Raw genomic sequence first — 17,876 nt, 5'->3', positions numbered from 1 at the left:
AATTGCTGGATGAATCAAGAAAATGCCAATATGTAATCATGTCACTGTTCAATTACACAATGGCAATGTATTTAAGGATGTTTAGACGTAACGAGGAAGAGCGTACCATACTCCTGGTACACACTTATTTTACCAGAATGAGTGAAAATATGTAGTATGCCACATAGAATTATGCAAGAACAAATAAATACATGGATGGTGTGCCATGTCTGTACAAATATCCAGTATTAACTGACCAGTCTACATGTTTATCTAAACTTAAAACACAAAACGTGAGGACATTTGTGTTTGGTTGATTATTTATTTTTTGTAACAGAGCTTCTTGGCTCTAAAGCCTGTTTACTTCCTGGTTAAATGTTGCCCCGTTCGGAAGGAAAATGCCTCTGTGGGATGAGCAGAAGAGCGGAGGTTGTGGGTTACGCCTGTAAAAAAATAGCCAGATCTTCCAAAACAATGACTTTTGCTGTTGCTGTTGACTCTTGAGCTTCCAGTACGCCCAGTTAGGGAACGGTTCAAAATGAAAGTGTAAATAAGGGGAGCAGTAACTTTCGAAATAGTAATATTAAACAACTAAAGTGCAATCACAAACTTTTAAACGAAACCACAATGTAAGTTTGTGCAATTCAAACTGTTCACATAGTGTTTATAAAGACATTAGAATAAAATATCAAGTAGTTTCTTAGGGCAGACTGAAGCAGTTGAAATACACTGGAGTTGCCATGGTAACATCTTTTCAGCTTGGATTAATGCATCCAGATTGACATTTGGTCATTGTTTTGATATTTTGAAGCAAAATGTAAGATACAGAAAAAGAGGACTGGATTGTCTCCTTTGAAACAAAAAAATAAAAAATATATATACTGTATACATATTTGTGCTGCATTATTATGACACAAGAAAATGAATATTTTTGTGTAATAAACCTGATCTGTACACTTCATTTTAGTCATTAATCTCCATACCTTATTAATCATCTAATATACAATGATTCAAAACATTTATCGACACCATCATTATGGATTTATTGACTTCAGGAAGTGTATAGTTAGTCCTGAGAGTGCATGGGAAATTGAACTTCTGCTCTGGTTGTTTTTCTCTTGGTTTTCCTTTCCTTTTCAGAACTCCAAGTGCAACAGCAGAGGCTGCAGGAGGGTTCCACAATATCAAGCTTCTGTGGGCCTGAGAAAGAGACCAAACTAGATTGTATTTCAGTCCCACAACAAAAAATCCAGGATCTCCATAACAACGGTAGGAGACGGCTACAAAAACCAATCTTCCACTTTTGCAGAGTTACATCTTGCAATCGAATGAGGTAGTAATAATGGGAAACTTGTGGATGTATTGCATGTTCTTATACTTGGAAGGCCCTTCAATAATGTGCAGAGAAGGCACAATTTTTTGCATAAGCTCCTCACAGTAAACAATAAGTCGACCTCAATGAAGTGCGTTTCAACTCATACTGTTTTCTGTGGCTATCTGGTGCAAGCTGAAGAAACATTCATGTTGCTGTTGTGTTGAGTGTGCAGGCTTCAATACGCTCACCTTGGTCAACACATGGTACGGCTCTCTGCCCCCTCTGTTCAGTCCTGAAAAGAATCTCACCATGGTCCCCACTGTCACTGACGGCAGTCAAAGGTAAAACTCAAGCATGTGGAGATATGTGGAGATGTTGTGGTAAAATGACTTATTGAAATAATAGTTTACAAATTATTTTTACTCTTTTTTTCCAGCATATTTTTTTTTTTGTTCATGACTATTTTACTAAAGAGTTTGAGAGTTTAAATCCACAAAAACACTCCAACTGTGGTAATACTAATGCTTCCCTCGATAAATTACATGTAGCTCTAAATTACTTTTTTTTTCATTTTCAGAAAGACTGACAATGTTTTTCTAAAATGAACAGGAGCTGATGGTTTCTATGATTTTAAGAAACAAGTTGCCAACATACGGAGGACTGAAACAGGCAAAATCAAAAATAAACAAGATACTTTTCAAGACTGGTTGCACAAATTACATGATAAAATAATGATATGAAATATAATTAAAACACAATGATCTTCCCTTTGTATATCACAAAACATATTTTTACATTTCCTGCTTGAACCAGGGAACAGTTCTGATCGTATTTATACCACTCCCTTCACTTGGAGGGTGACGTATTTTGAAGAATGGGAAGAGGCAGTTTGTTCCTTCTTCTGTTGGAAGGGCAGGATACTGGATGATGCTGCAGCCCAGACAGCAGACCCACATATCTCTGGAGATGTTGCAGGAGATTTTTCCATAAGCTCCATCTTGATAAATCAGTCAAGATGGTTTAGAAAACAACATATACATTCTTGCATGAAAATAGCTTTGGTAACACAACAGTAGTATTTTGAAGCTTTCCCATCTGCCCTAACTGCCATAACGAGCTTGTTGACTTGAAATGCATTCTGGGATACTTTGTGGATTCAAGCCTGCACGAGACTTGACTGGATCTATCCTCGATCAAATATGTGACGCAAGAACCCATCTGGAAATGTTGATCGCAGTTCAGGGGATGATACTTTGAACGGGACAGTCAACATAAACGTATAGATAAGGATACATAATGCCATTGTCAGAGTAATGGATTAAAAGCGGAAAGCACATTGAGTTATTTTTTGTTTGAACTCAGATTTAAAAAAGAAAACAAACACACAAAAACATGGGTGGTGTCCGATGACACCACCCACATGTCTTTATCACAACCCGTTCAAAAGTTATGGTACAGAAAAGTTTTGGCAGAAAGTAGGAACTATCACATATGGACCAATCAGATGAAGGGGGGGGCGCGTTTTTTGGCGTCTATCATCGCCACGGTAACACTTTTGACTGAGAAAAGTAATGCGCTTCGTCACAGGATCTAGACTTTGATGTATAACACACCTGGGTGCACGTTACGGTTCGGGCCGTATTAACTGCCGAAGGAATGGCATAAATTGCGCCAAAATTACACGATTAATTCAAAATGGCCGACTTCCTGTTGGGTTTCGGCCATGGCGCCAAGAGACTTTTCTTTAAGTTGCGACATGATACAGGTGTGTACCGATTTTCGTGCATGTACGTCAAACCGTATTATGGGGCTTGAGGCACAAAGTTTTCTAGGGGGCGCTGTTGAGCCGTTAGGCCACGGCCATTAATGCAAATCATTAAATATAAAAGTTTTCGCCAGGCCTGGCTTGAGTGCAAAATTTATACACGTTTAGGGGGAAAAAAAGGCCCTCATTTCGTCGGAAAAATACAAAAAAAACAAAGAAAGAAAAATTCCTACAGATACAATAGGGCCTTCGCACTGTAAGTGCTCGGGCCCTAATAAAATACTTGTCTTTTCACAGTTTGAAATTGAATTTTAAGTTTTCTTGTGTCTGCAATTTTATTTCATTTATTTAACGTCTACAACTTGTCTCAAGGCGCTGTCCAGATCTGACCTCCAAGTAGCTTGAACAGGGTTTAGACTAGGGGTGTAACGATACACTAATCTCACGATACAGTACGATACACGATATTGAGCTCATGATACGATACGATACGATATTATAGCAGTATTTTTTTAACAACCTTGAATGAGGAACATATGAAAAATGGTCTCTTATTTGAAAGAGTGTGTAGTAAGATTTTGGTCCGCGGGTCGAGGTCGTCACGTGATCCCGCTGCACCAATAGGATGTTACTAGTAAACACAATTATTAATATTAATAACCCAATATCGCGCTACGGTTTGTCACCTCCACGACACGTATCGTGACGTTTTTGTGTCACGATATATTGTTACACCCCTAGTTGAAACTTTCGTGAGACAGGTTAGTTTTACCCTACTGCAGGTACAAGTCCACAGCTTAAAAAGGTTTGCACTCTTCTGCTTTTTGTTTTTAGTAGATGGCAGGTAAAAACTCCCCTGGTGGGAGAAAAACGTTACTCCAAACAGTGGCAAGAAAAAAACCCCTTTTAAAAGGGAAAAAACCTTGGGCAGGACCTGGATCATAAGGGGGGGGGGGGGGGGGGGTCCTCCTGCCGAAGACCAGCTGGGTGGAGCAGGAGAAGGGAGATAGGAAAGAGGGGATGAAGAACAGAGAGGAGAGGCACAAATATATTTTCATTGGTACTTTAGACAAGATATATACTGCATATAAGATATATCAAGTCATCCGTTAGCTGGAGAACTAAGAGTTCTAAGTAGGCTACATATGATTGATAGTTGGTGTACTACAGAGACCACTATATAAACAGGTGCAGACAGCAGACACAGGGATGGTCGGGGGGGGGGGGGGGGGGGGGTGCAGGTCAGCATGCAGCTCCTGAAGCTCTGGAAGCTCTGGCCTGCAAAGATGTGAAGAAGACAAAAGGAGGAGGCAGACCAGCACAGCAAACTACAAGAACAATGGGGAACACTGATGGTGATGAGATGCTTATATTTAATAACTGAGAAAGGAAAGAAAAGGAGGGTCCAGTGGATCCTCTATAGCAGCGTAGCTCTATAGCAGCGTAGCTCTGTAGCAGCGTAGCTCTAAAGCAGCGTAGCTCTGTAGCAGCGTAGCTCTGTAGCAGCGTAGCTCTATAGCAGCGTAGCTCTATAGCAGCCTAGCTCTATAGCAGTGTAGCTCTATAGCAGCCTAGCTCTATAGCAGCCTAGCTCTATAGCAGCCTAGCTCTATAGCAGCGTAGCTCTATAGCAGCCTAGCTCTATAGCAGCCTAGCTCTATAGCAGCCTAGCTCTATAGCAGCCTAGCTCTATAGCAGCCTAGCTCTATAGCAGCCTAGCTCTATAGCAGCATATCTACAACGAAGCTAGGTTTGAAACTATTTTGTCCTGCAGCTGCAGCTATGACTACTGACTCTAACACACTAAAGTTTACACTAACTGGAGCAGGGTAGTTTTCAACTAGATTATTCAGGGGGCCACATCTGCAAAAGGACTGTATGGAGAGGGCCACACTGCGTGCGTGCACAAAGCGCGCAGGCAAAAAATTTGGGGGGTTTCAAAATATATTTTGCACTCAAAGACGAAGATTTATGTATATATAATACATTTGTGCACAGGAATGAGCAGGAGAATATATCTGTCTAGTTTACATAATAATTATGTATTATATGTCTGTGCCTACGGACTGCTGTCGACACGGAGGACGCTGTATCCCCGACACACCGTTGTCCCGAGGGTGTTTGCCTGCCGGTCGGCTAGTTCCAGATTTAGTCATTGTGAATGTTAAATATAATATTCAGATAAAGAAATATTATTTTAAATGCAAGTTCATTTTGAAACCATGCATTGTGCAAACGTAATGAAGTTGATATTGACCTACTTTTAATAAAACACGCCATAATGACAAAGCACCACTTTCCACCAAGATTTCCTTATTTGAATATTATATTAAGGATTGAGCACAAGCATTTCAGTCCATAGTAGCCAGTTTGATGTTATAAATAAGCAACCAAAATATTAACCATAAGCTCCTTTATTTATGACACATCTGTGCATTATATCAGCAAAACAAAACAATCGCATGAAATTATAGGAGGCTTAGAAGTTCATCTGAAATGCAAAGTCCTCATTTAGAGATTCAAATGGAAAAAATGTCAGGCCAATCCTAGAAGCCTAATGATGTAAACAAGTCCTCTATAAACGGAGGTTAATAACAAATAATGTGACAAACATTATCACTGTGCAACACTGGCAAAAAATCCCAAGTAGTAAAAAACATCTCCAACAGAGATTAACATGTACAAACACTGTCCAATGAATCATTAACCAACTGAAAAGGCTACCAAGCATCTTGAACTTTTATTAATTAACAAAATGCGATATGCATTCTCTGCACACATTACAAATAAATCGCACCTTGTGTGAACGCATTCCTGGCATGTCTGTCTGTCTGTCTGCCTGTCTGTCTGCCTGTGTCTCAAGGCTGCTCGTCAGCCAGCGTGTGCAGCTGGCCAACAAAATTACGCACAGACACTCTTTTACAACTTCACTCATTTACAAAACAATTAATAAATAAATAAAAATAGATTTACCTGACATGATGGGCCTAATGGGCTGTTGAGCCATTAGGCCACGCCCATTAATGCAAACCATTAAATATCACATTTTTTGCCAGGCCTGGCTTGCATGCAAAATTTGGTGACTTTTGGGGCATGTTTAGGGGGAAAAAAGGCCCTCCTTTCGTCGGAAGAAGGAAAAAAAAAAAAAAATCCTACAGATACAATAGGGCCTTTGCACTGTAAGTGCTCGGGCCCTAATAATATCATCTACCATACCGCCATTCGCTTTGTTACAGGTGCTCCTTTTAATACCCATCACTATAACCTCGACTCACCTGTCAACTGGCCTTCACTTCACTCCAGTAGACTGATCCACTGGTATCACTTCATCTACAAAACCATCACTGGAAGCACGCCTTCATATCTTGGCTCACTACTTAATATCAACGTCAGTAATCGGGACCTACTGTACGTTCAAGCAGTTACATTAACCTGGTCATTCTAAAAGCCTGCACCTCCTTTGGCCATAATTAATTTCAGTTCGCTGCTGCTAGTGATTGGAATCATCTGCAACAAACACTTAAACTTCACACATTCATCCCATTCTTCTCCTTCAAATATACACTCCCAATATTCATCTGTGATCATTGCACATGTTTGTAACTCTTCCGGACCAGCGCTACCACTTTTTACTCATATTGGCCCGGTTTCCCAGATCAGTTAAGTAGTTCTTAACAGCGAAAGACTTCTTTCAAACCTTCTTAAGGAGCCTGTGAAAGAAAATCGCGTTTCCCAGAGTTGCTCTTAGCTTAAGTATCTCTTTCATTAAGAAGGAAATGAAAGATGCTGCTGACCCAGTCTTTACAACCATCTTAGTGAACAAAGACTCACAGATCCAGCCGCGTCAGGCAAATCAATATTACACCAAGCAATGAGATATTAAAACAATGCACCCCGCACAAATTGTGATCTATTTCATACTTTAGATTTATATTGTTTAGCATTCATTGGTGACAGCAAAGGGAAAAAAAAAAGAAAAATAAGGAATAACAAGTATGTTCCTATATATGCTTTATGCATTACACACAAATAAAACATCATCATGAATATCATTTATTTGATAATTTGGCTGCTAAACAGCATGTTTATCGCTGCAAATCAACCGCTTCGCCGTGCGCGAAGCAGAACTGTTTATATGAACGCATTCGTGCGTCAGCACTTCAGTCCCCTGGACGTGCTGCGGACCGGGCTGTCCAGGCAGCCGTGACACCGATCCTCCTGCCCGAGCCTGAGCACATATGTGTGATGACAGGGAATTAGTGCATTGAGGAGCAGCACTGCATGTCTCCACCAGTGTTGTTACTGAAAAATAGTAACTAGTTACCGTTACTAGTTACTTCATTAAAAAGTAACTCAGTAAATCAGCTACTTAGACCAAAAAGTAATGCGTTACTATGAAAAGTAACTTTTTAGTTACTTTAGATAAAAACTTTATTTTAAATGCTCCCATTAATCCCCTTTAGCCTTCATTTCAGCAGGTACTGTATGGATTTGCATTGTGCATCCATCGTGTTCTGCATTCTACACAGTCTCCCCGCTTCTTCACTTCCTGTATCAATAACGTTGGTTGCTTAGCAACAAGCTGAGAACGGCCAATGAGCTTCAGCAGCAGCTCAAGAACGGGAGCCTTTGATGAATCGTTCATTACAGTTCTCAAATATAATCCATGGTGACATGTCGGTTTATAAGAATCTTTTTGCCCAGAAGAAAAAAGAGGGAAGACAACGACCCATAACCCATAAAAAGTAATGCGTTAAGGCCGAAATATGCTTCTGTAGAGTATCTTAGAGTATTAGTTACCGCAGAACTAACGGCTTTACTGTAACCCGTTACTAAATAACGTTAGTCCCAACACTGGTCTCCACACCCGCTGTGTCTCCAAACATCCGCAAATACAACGTTGATAAATGCAATAGTGAAAACGGTCAAGCAGCTAAATAAACTTCAGAATATTTTTTTGAGGTGAAGGATTCTGTTTTACTAGTCACGAGAATACAATGTGGTCCTATATGCTGAATGATTGTTAAGTTAATTTCTCCTTTCATCCATCTTTCACATTTAATAAAAACAATACATTTCTTCATTATTCTCTTATGACTACTTCTTATTTAGATGCAGTCTTGTTTTCATCATGAAAAAGGGTAATTGAATTTTATTTATCATCTTAATTTTTCATTATAACGCACAGGCAGCAGGGAATTAGTGCGTTAGGTAGCAGTGCTGCGTATGAAAATGCGCTGATAGTGATCGGTGATCGATTTGCCTGACATCGATTGATTTGGTTTCAGAACCGGACAGCTCATCCAAAGAGCTTCTGAAAGAGGGAACTAAAGGACGGTGTTAAGAAGTCATCTGGGAAACACCCGTATCTTAGGAAACCTTCTTAGTTGAAACCTTCTTTGAACCTCTCTTAAATCCTTAAGAGAGGTTGGATCTGGGAAACCCGGCCATTTTTATGTGTTGTGTGTTTTTTATATATCGTGTTTGATGGTTTGTTTCACTGTTCAATTTTTCAATTGTATGTGTTTGACTCTTTATGCTGGTCGTCATTATAAATGAGAAACTCTTCTCAATTGACTTACCTGGTTAAATAAAGGTTAAATTAAATAAATAAATGAAAGAAATGTGGCTACAGGACGAAGAGTATATCACTTTGGGTCTGGGTAATTAGTTTGATTACTAATAGAGACTTGGAGCTACACGGAGGACGCTGTATCCCCGACACACCGTTGCCCCGAGGGTGTTTGCCTGCCGGTCGGCTAGTTCACTGCTAATCCCCGGCGCCGCTCGGCTGCTTCCCTGTCCTCAGCGAGGTTACACATAGCCGGCTAGCCTGCTGCTAATCCCCAGCGTCGCTCATTTGCTTCCTTGTCCTCAGCAAGGCTGCCACCTGGCCGGCTAGCCTGCTGCTGACGTAACTGACCTGCTGCATCCTAGCCGACTAGACCACAGCTGATCCCCGGCTTCGCTCGGCTGTCGTCTCCAGTGAATCTTCGGCCCACGCACTTCGTTCCTCCACCTCCACCGCGCTTGTTCTTTGGCTTCATGTGGACCATCTGCCACTGGCCTACGTCACTGACCACCCTACACATTCAATTCAATTCAATTCAATTTTATTTATATAGCGTCTAATACAACAGAGTTGTCTCTAGACGCTTTACAGAGACCCATACCCAGAACATGACCCCCGAGCAGTTATTACATAAACAATGGCAGGTAAAAACTCCCCTAGTGGGAGAAAAACCTTAAGCCAAACAGTGGCAAGGAAAAACTCCCCTTTAGGAGGGAAGAAACCTTGAGCAGGACCAGGCTCATCAGGGGGGACCCTCCTGCCGAGGGCCAGACTGGTGGGTCAGGGACGGCAACAGCACAGCAGGCAGGTGGAAGCAGCATGTGGATTTTTAGCATGCTCCTCTGGGTTGTGCTGTGTTGGACTTTGACGAGTGCAGTGCTCCCACTCCATTATACGGCAACAGAGATGTTTCACTTCCGGACCTTCTCCAGGACCCCTCCCCCACAGCTTGCACTCCACCAGATACATCCACAGAGGCTCTGGACGGAACTTTCAGTACAGTCAACACAACGGTAACACAGAGATCTGCTCCTTCTGGTAAACTAAGCTCTGCCCCTTCCCCACACTGCCCGTTCTGCCCGCCCTGTCAATCACAATGTACTGTCTCCCCTGCTCAAAGCAATCACATACACACCACTCACCTGTCTGAAACTCTGTCTGCTGAACATCAGATCTCTCTCTAACAAGGCTCTTCTGATTACTTATTACTGACCGTAAGCGGGACATTATTTGCCTCACTGAGACCTGGCAACAGCCCAACAACTTTTCAGCTAAATGAGGCTGCTCCACCAGGTTTCTCCTTTATTAGTAAACCCCGCGCTAGAGGGAGGGGTGGGCAGCCTCAGTCTCCTTCACTGTAATAACATTAAAGTCACTGCTATCACTGTCCCACATCACTCTTCTTTTGAATGCTTAGCTGTAAAACTCATTGGCCCCAAACTCACCATCATTGTTATCATCTACAAGCCTCCAAAACCCTCTGCTGTTTTCCTCAATGAATTCTCATCACTACTCACATCTGTGTGTGCAATGTCCCCCACTGTCATCCTCCTTGGTGATTTCAACATCCACATTGGCAATCCATCCAATATCCTTGCCAAGGACTTCACATCGCTCCTGGACTGTCTCGTAATCACTCAACATGTCAACCTCCAAACCCACAACAACGGCCACATACTGGACTTAATTTGCTGTACTGACATCACTCCCACCAACCTTGATATCACGGATTTCCCCATTTCTGACCACAAAGCAGTACTTTTTGACATTCACACCCAACTACAAAGAGTCAAAGAACAACGGACCATCTCCTTCAGAAACATCAAACACATCAATAACACAGATCTCTCCACCCTGATCAGCTCCTACCCCAGCCCTCCCCCAGCATCCTCTCCTGCTGACCTGCTGACTCATTACAATAACTGTTTCTTCTCGTCTCTCAAGACCCTGGCTCCCCTGAAAACCCGCTCAGTCTCATGCACCACTGCTCCCTGGTTCACACCTGACCACCTGGGACCACCTTCATCACTACAAGAATGCCCTTAATACTGCCAAATCTTCATATTACTCAAACCTCATCAACACTGGTAAAGGCAACAACAGAGTCCTCTTCTCAACAGTCAGCCACCTAATTAAGACACCCAAAACCCTCCCACCAGACAGTTTCACAGATCAGTGCACTGCTTTCCGGGACTTCTTCAGCTCTAAAATCAACACCATTCACCAACAACTGACCTCCTCCTGCACCGCATCAAATGATCCAACCTGGATGATCACCACCGGCCAACCTCTCATCAGCTACCTATCCGACTTCACTCCAGTATCAGAACACACTATCTCTGAAGTCATCTGCAAAGCCAAACCCACCACCACCCATGATCACTAACATCATTAACTCCTCCCTCACCACTGGCACTGTACCCCCCACTCTCAAACTGGCTGGTATCAAACCCATCCTGAAAAAACCTGGTGCTGACCCAACTGACCTCAATCTCTACCGGCCCATCTCCAACCTCCCCTTCATCTCCAAAACACTTGAAAGGGTGGTTGCCGTACAACTACAGTCCCACCTTGACATAAACAACCTCCATGAACATTTCCAATCCGGTTTCTGTCCTAAACACAGCACTGAAACAGCCCTGGTCAAAATCACTAATGACCTCCTCCGTGCAGCTGACTCCGGACTACTCACCATTCTCATCCTCCTGGAACTCAGCGCAGCATTTGACACCATCTCCCACACACTACTCCTGGACCGCCTGGCTGGCATTGGGATCACTGGTGTTGCACTCTGCTAGTTCACATCATACCTCACTGACCGCCAACAGTTTGTACAAATAAGGGACCACAAGTCTGCGTGTTCGGGTGTTTCACTGGGTGTCCCCCAGGGGTCAGTCTTCGGTCCTCTCCTCCTCTTCCTCTACCTTATCCCCCTTGGCACAATCCTCCGTCATCATGGGATCCATTTGCATTGTTATGCCGATGACACACAGGTCTACATCCAAACCCACCGCCGCCAAACCCACCGCCGCCATCCCTCCCACCTCCCTCATCACCTGCCTCGAAGACATCCGGAGCTGGATGAGCAGGAACTTCCTGAAGCTGAATGGCAATAAAACTGAGGCCCTGCTCATTACCTCCAAATCCACACTCACCAAACCTCAACACAACCCAGTCCCACCCGTTTTCATTGACGGATTCCCTGTACCCTTCACCCCCCTAGTCAAAGGCCTCAGCGTCATTCTGGACAGCACCCTCTCGTTTGCATATCACATTCAAAACATCACTCGGTCTGCCTTCTTCCACCTCCACAACATCTCCAGACTATGCCCATCATTGTCTCAATCCAACACAGAAATCCTGGTTCATTCCTTTGTCACTTCCCGCATCGACTACTGCAATGCCCTCCTCACCGGACTCCCCACTAAACTCATTAACAGACTGCAAATTATGCAGAACTCGGCCGCCCGGATTATCACCCGCACCAAGTCATCTGACCACATCACCCCTGTTCTAATCCAGCTTCACTGGCTCCCGATACAACACCACATCCACTACAAAAACCTCCTCCTCACTTACAAAGCTCTCCACCATCTTGCCCCCACTTACCTCTCCGACCTCCTCCAAGAATACAGCCACCCCGTACCCTCCGCTCAACCTCTGCTGGACTACTTACCATCCCCACATCACGCCTCAGTACCATGGGTGCCTGAGCCTTCAGCTACTCGGCACCCAGACTATGGAACTCCCTCCCTCCACACAGACTTTCAGACTCCATTGTAACCTTCAAATCAAAACTCACCTTTTCAAACTGGCATACTCTGACTGTGACTCTGACTGTACACTGTCTCTGTGGCTATAATATTGGTTGATGTTGTTTGGTTTTAATAATGCTTCATGTTGTTATTTTATGCTTTTATTTTATGCTTTTATTCTTTGTAAGGTGACCTTGGGTGACTTGAAAGGCGCCACCAAATAAAATGTATTATTATTATTTGTAGATGGGTGTCATTAGCGCCAACATTTATGATAACGTTACTGAATTTACAATTACTCTTTGCCAGCAGCTTCAGATTTGCCTTAGTGTCACCCACTATGGACCGTGTAATGCACCCAACTGTGGATGCTGGAGTCGACCTCACATGTCTCAAAAGGAAGTCGTCAAGCCAAGTCGGCTCCTCACTGTGAATGTCGCTGAGTGGGAAAAATGGTTGGAGACGTAAAACAAGTGGTGGTGATCATTGTGTGTTTGTTTACGACTATGCTTCCTTCAAACCGTCACCCAGGGGAATGGTTAAAACCAGCTAAGCTGGGCCAATTCGTCTGTACTGTAGCCTGGCTAGCTACTGCATCTATTGGGCTATGGTCTTGCCGGTGGAACCAGGCCTTTAACTCACTGAGCCTCGGCTCCAAGGCTATAAATAAACTACACTTTACACACTTAAAATTCTCACTAAAGGAGGCAGAGGAATAACTGCACATATCACACACTAGGCTGGAAGAGGGAGAAACGGTAGGAGAGGAAGAGGCCATGCTAATGCATGTATGTATTAATGCTCCCATTTACTACGTAAATCATTCCAAAATTATTTCTGTGACATCTTTTCAGCCTGTTATGTTTAATAAAAATGATGTATTGTGTCTATGAGCACCTTTCAAAGCACTGTTGAGCCACAGTGAACACGGGAAGCCTTAATTTCAACTTTTAAGGCCCAGCTCTGAACACTTACTCTGAGACCAGCCTCGATTTCTTACAGCTTGGTCTTAAAACAAAAGAATGACTCCAAAGCCCAGCAGGCTTTGCAGTTTATTGCCCTCAGAGGCAATAAAAGGGGGCAGGATGGAGGTGACAGGCGGACAGTGCGGACGGTGGTCAGGGCCCCCGTTTTACAGTACACCCCTCTGCTGATGAGATGCTCGTCCCGCTGGTAGTTAAATAACAGCGACTTCCCAAATCTCCCTTTTCCGACTTTCTTCACTGCAAGAGAAACCCTCAACCCTGATTAGCGTGACTAGCATCAACCGAGGAGCCATCCTGCCAGCTGCGCTCATGAAAGCCTACTGGTTACTAAGAACCAGTGAATGCATCCTTCGTCCACCTGCGTTACAACGGAGTGACCTGCAAAGGTTCAACGGCAGAACGGGGACCCGTGCGCGACGAGACAACGTGGCCAGGGTACGATGACCAGGAAAAGGGGAACAGTCCGGCTGCCGGCGACACTGCATTCTCTGTCTCCGAGAGGCAGAGAGAGAGCGAGAGGAAAAGGGAGCCCTTCACAGCTAAATCACCAATGGGAGCGTGAAAATCAGCAACCTGTGGACCAGGAACCAGAACCAAGAGTTCCACAACCACCAGGACGCTGCCGTCTACCTCCAGAAGTAAGAGGCTTGTGTCTGTCAGAGTTAGTTTAAAGCAATTAGCGTTGAGTCTGGTTGCTGTTGTTTTGTTTGCTTGTTACAGTATTACATACGCTGACAGTCTCTCAAGCGGACGGTCGTTACATTTGTATTATTATATCATTACGTTTGTATTGTTATATTGTTACGGGCTTGTGTAAGTGGACCCATATAACGTGTTCCCTCACTACCAAAGCGGTTCGTGCTCCTGTTTCCCCATCAAAAGCTAAAAGCGAGTGTGATGGATTTTGCTCCTGGAGTGGAAAACAGCAGAACGTTAAAGGTACCGGTGATGAGAGATCATGCCAGTTTTCCTCCCCTCCCTACGAACACCACACAGAGAAGTTAATATCTCAGCCATCAGGCCTCCAATACTTTCAGTTACCACTGGGTGACTGAAAAGTGCGCGTCCGCTAAGTCTCTTTGTGTAATGGTACGGTTTTTCTAGGACCCAAGTGCAGGAGACAGAGGGAGGCTGGAGGCAGGAGTTCTCAAAACAAAAGGATTTATTCCACAAAAAGGGGAAAACAAGGCGCTGCAGAGCAGGATGAAAAAACACACAACTAACAGGGATCAAAAAACTACGAGGAGACATGGAGGTGGAAACAGTACGGACCGACAGGGAACCAAGGAATGACAAGACAAGATATACTGAAGGGATAACGAGACATGACGAGACACAGGTGCAGACACAATCAGGGCAGATGGGACACAGGCGGGGCAAAACAGAAACTGAAAGTCAAAAACTGGGGGGAAGTGTCAAACCCTGACACTTTGAGGTCTTACGTGACGTGACATTGTCCATCATTTTCCTTTTGGGTCCACGTTACGTGACATTGTCCTGACACACACACACTTACTGACACACACACATACATAGGTACTGAAAACCCCCACACACACACACGCAGATGAACTGAAGGTTGTGTTTAATGTTTAGTTAGTTGTTTATGTGCAGTTTAGTCATTGGAATTTATCCCAAGTGTTGTTTCATTATCTTTTAACACTTGTGTAAATACATTCTTATTAATTTGAATGAGAGAAGTTGTTCGTGTTTATTTTATACATATTTGTCATGGCTGCTGGGTGCAAAGGTCTGTGCTAGACTCCTTCCTTCACTGTTGTTCTGGAACGCCACCCCTGGCAACAGGCTGACACGTATGGAATAACAGCTACTTTGAATTTTGCTGTTCAGTTATTATTTTCCTGATAAGTCAGGATGGTGCCTCGTTTTGATTGATTCATTTTGATAAGTCATATTCTTTATTAATTATGAATAACCATCGTAAGACAAGACAACTCTAAGACAACTCTCTAATAACTGAACCAGCACCCCCTTGTGGCACAACAGCACTCAAGGACACTATACAGAGATATACAAAATATATGAATAAAACAGTAATCATCAAGCCATTTTTTGTCATTTTGTTTATTGAAGATTTCTGTAGTTTCAGTCCTCCATGCTAAAATTTTTCTAGTTGCCAACCACCACTGGAAAAACTGGTAAAAGTAAAAGTTCAATACTTTTGACCTTATGATCTAATGATCATTCAAAATAATAAATCATGGCAGTATATCATGTAAATCTATACAGAAATCATATAGTAGTTAACAATAAAGTGCATCAAAAATACATATATATGTTACGCAAGAACTGTGAACAATATCCATTGTTTTTGGACTACTTTGAAACGTTTTGATCTATTTCAAATGTTGCCTACTGCATAATAAATATATGAATGATGAGTTTTTTTTTAGAAATCATTGTTGCTAATCTATTAATTTTCTTTTGGCAAATCATCTATTACAGTTTAATTTATAGCTTTGACCATTTACTGATAGATTATAATATTGCATCTTGTACACCATCAGATACCTGGGCACCGTTCTTGGGTCTTCTGTTGTATCCATGACGGCACTGGGAGACGACCAGCCAGTTAGCATGGCAGTTCACTTCCAGCTCCAGCACAGAATACAGGTTGGGAATTTCTCCATCATCCTTCTTTAAAATTAGTGCCATCGTATTTAGAATTTTCCCCTGTAACAAGTCATCATATAATGTGTACCTACAACAGATATCTGCTGGTACTGTGTATGATCCAGTGTGTGCCTTCTGGGATTTTCATCTCAGGTAAGTATTTATCATAATTGAAAAAATCAAGATACATTTTATTTATAACCCCAAATCAGAAGAAATTGGGATGATTTTAGTCTCTTTTTATTGCATCAGAGTAAAGTAATAAAAATAAAAACATTTTACTTTTTAAAAAATATAGTCAGTCCTGAGCATTGCTCCCTCTAGCAACCCCGGGAGTTCCTGCACTGAGCTCAGGTCTCCTCCTTACTTGAGGAGTGAGCAGGCCGCTTCTTTTCACCCGACAGGGTGGGGCTTCTCCGGCCGGACGTGGGATCACGTTGTTCCGGCTAGATCCTTCCCACCCCATTGTGCGCCCCGGCTGGCCAGAGGGGGACACTGTGTAGCCCAGGTGGGTAATGTGAGGGTAGCTCACATTAGCTACCCAGGGAACATGATTACAATTCAATTCAATTTTATTTATATAGCGTCTATTACAACAGAAGTTGTCTCTAGGTGCTTTCCAGAGACCCGGAACATGACCCCCGAGCTATTATTACATAAAGCATCACTCTGTGAGAGGATTTTCCTAATCTTTGCAATATTACGGAGATGGAAAAATGCTATTTCACAAACCTGATTAATATATGGTTTAAACGACAAATCCTGGTCAAAAACAACACCAAGGTTTCTCACAGTTGCACTGGAAGCCATCGCAACACCATCTAATCCCTTCCTAAGATGCTCTGGACCAAGAATGATAACCTCTGTTTTATCTGAATTTAGAAGCAAAAGATTTCCGGACGTCCAGTCCTTGATGTCCCTCAGACATGCCTGAAGTTTAACAAGAGGAGAACTTACAAACTCCACACAGAAAGGCCCTTTCGCCAATCCCACCCAGGGTGTGGATGATGAAGTAATTGGGGAAGTTAACACATTCTCAGCACCCACAGCGTCCCCAGCGAGAATTGAACCCAGGACCCTCTAGCTGTGAGGCGGATGCACCACCAGCTGTCCAAATTTTACATGCTTACATACAGACTATGCGGAGCACTGTACATCCCTTTAATTTGATGCCATTGTCACTAGGGTCATATCAGTCATTGATGATCATCCTTGGTGCAGCGCAGCCTGAGAGATAGGAGATGGCAAGTGTCCAGCATACACTTGCACCCTTACCCTTTACACACTGATATTCTTCAATACTACCCAAATTGTTTAGTCAATTCACATTGAGACTATGGACCAATTTGTAAATGTCTTCAGGGTTTTGTTTGAGGAACATTAACAGCAAATGTTTGAGGAAATCATTGAGGGTTTAGTGGATACTAGTGTTGTATTAAAACATCCTTAAAGGGAACCCTGGCTATTAAGACATGTAGGTCTTAAAAGATAAATGTTGGTATCAATTATAACAATGTGATATAAAAAACCTTTTTGATGTCTTCGTTTTTATAAGATTTTAAAATATAATTTAACTCGTAGATCGCCATTGTTGTTTACACCGCAATGCACTCTGGGTAGTGACGTCAGTCGGTTGCACCTGCTGGCCCCCGTACACTGTTGTGACTTTTCAACCCGATAATCCAGAGGATAAACATGTCAAATTAAATAAAGATGTTCTTGGCTATTTGAAGCGAAGTCTGCGCCTCCCGTTTCGTCAAACTCCCGGGCCAGTCCCCTCAGCCTCTGGTCTGTCATGGTAACATCACGGTGGACCCAGCACGTACCAAAAATAAATCCTTCAAAAAAAGGGTACGCACAGTGCGTACAG

At 42.9% G+C, this 17,876-nt stretch overlaps 1 protein-coding gene across 1 annotated transcript in view; it reads left to right on the top strand.

Annotated features, from left to right (window-relative positions):
- Positions 1-17,876, top strand: part of adgrd2 (adhesion G protein-coupled receptor D2) — a 72,469-nt gene that overhangs the window by 29,328 nt on the left and 25,265 nt on the right. The window contains exons 9-12 of the mRNA XM_061730199.1: positions 1,120-1,248; positions 1,527-1,635; positions 15,901-16,006; positions 16,104-16,159. Coding sequence (XP_061586183.1) covers positions 1,120-1,248; positions 1,527-1,635; positions 15,901-16,006; positions 16,104-16,159 — 400 coding nt within the window. The remainder of the gene's footprint in view (positions 1-1,119; positions 1,249-1,526; positions 1,636-15,900; positions 16,007-16,103; positions 16,160-17,876) is intronic.

The sequence above is a fragment of the Cololabis saira genome, chromosome 9 (genome assembly GCF_033807715.1).
Source record: "Cololabis saira isolate AMF1-May2022 chromosome 9, fColSai1.1, whole genome shotgun sequence".
Lineage (NCBI taxonomy): Eukaryota > Metazoa > Chordata > Actinopteri > Beloniformes > Belonidae > Cololabis > Cololabis saira.
The sequence above is the reverse complement of the archived record's forward strand: the minus strand, read 5'-3'. Positions and strand labels throughout refer to the sequence as shown.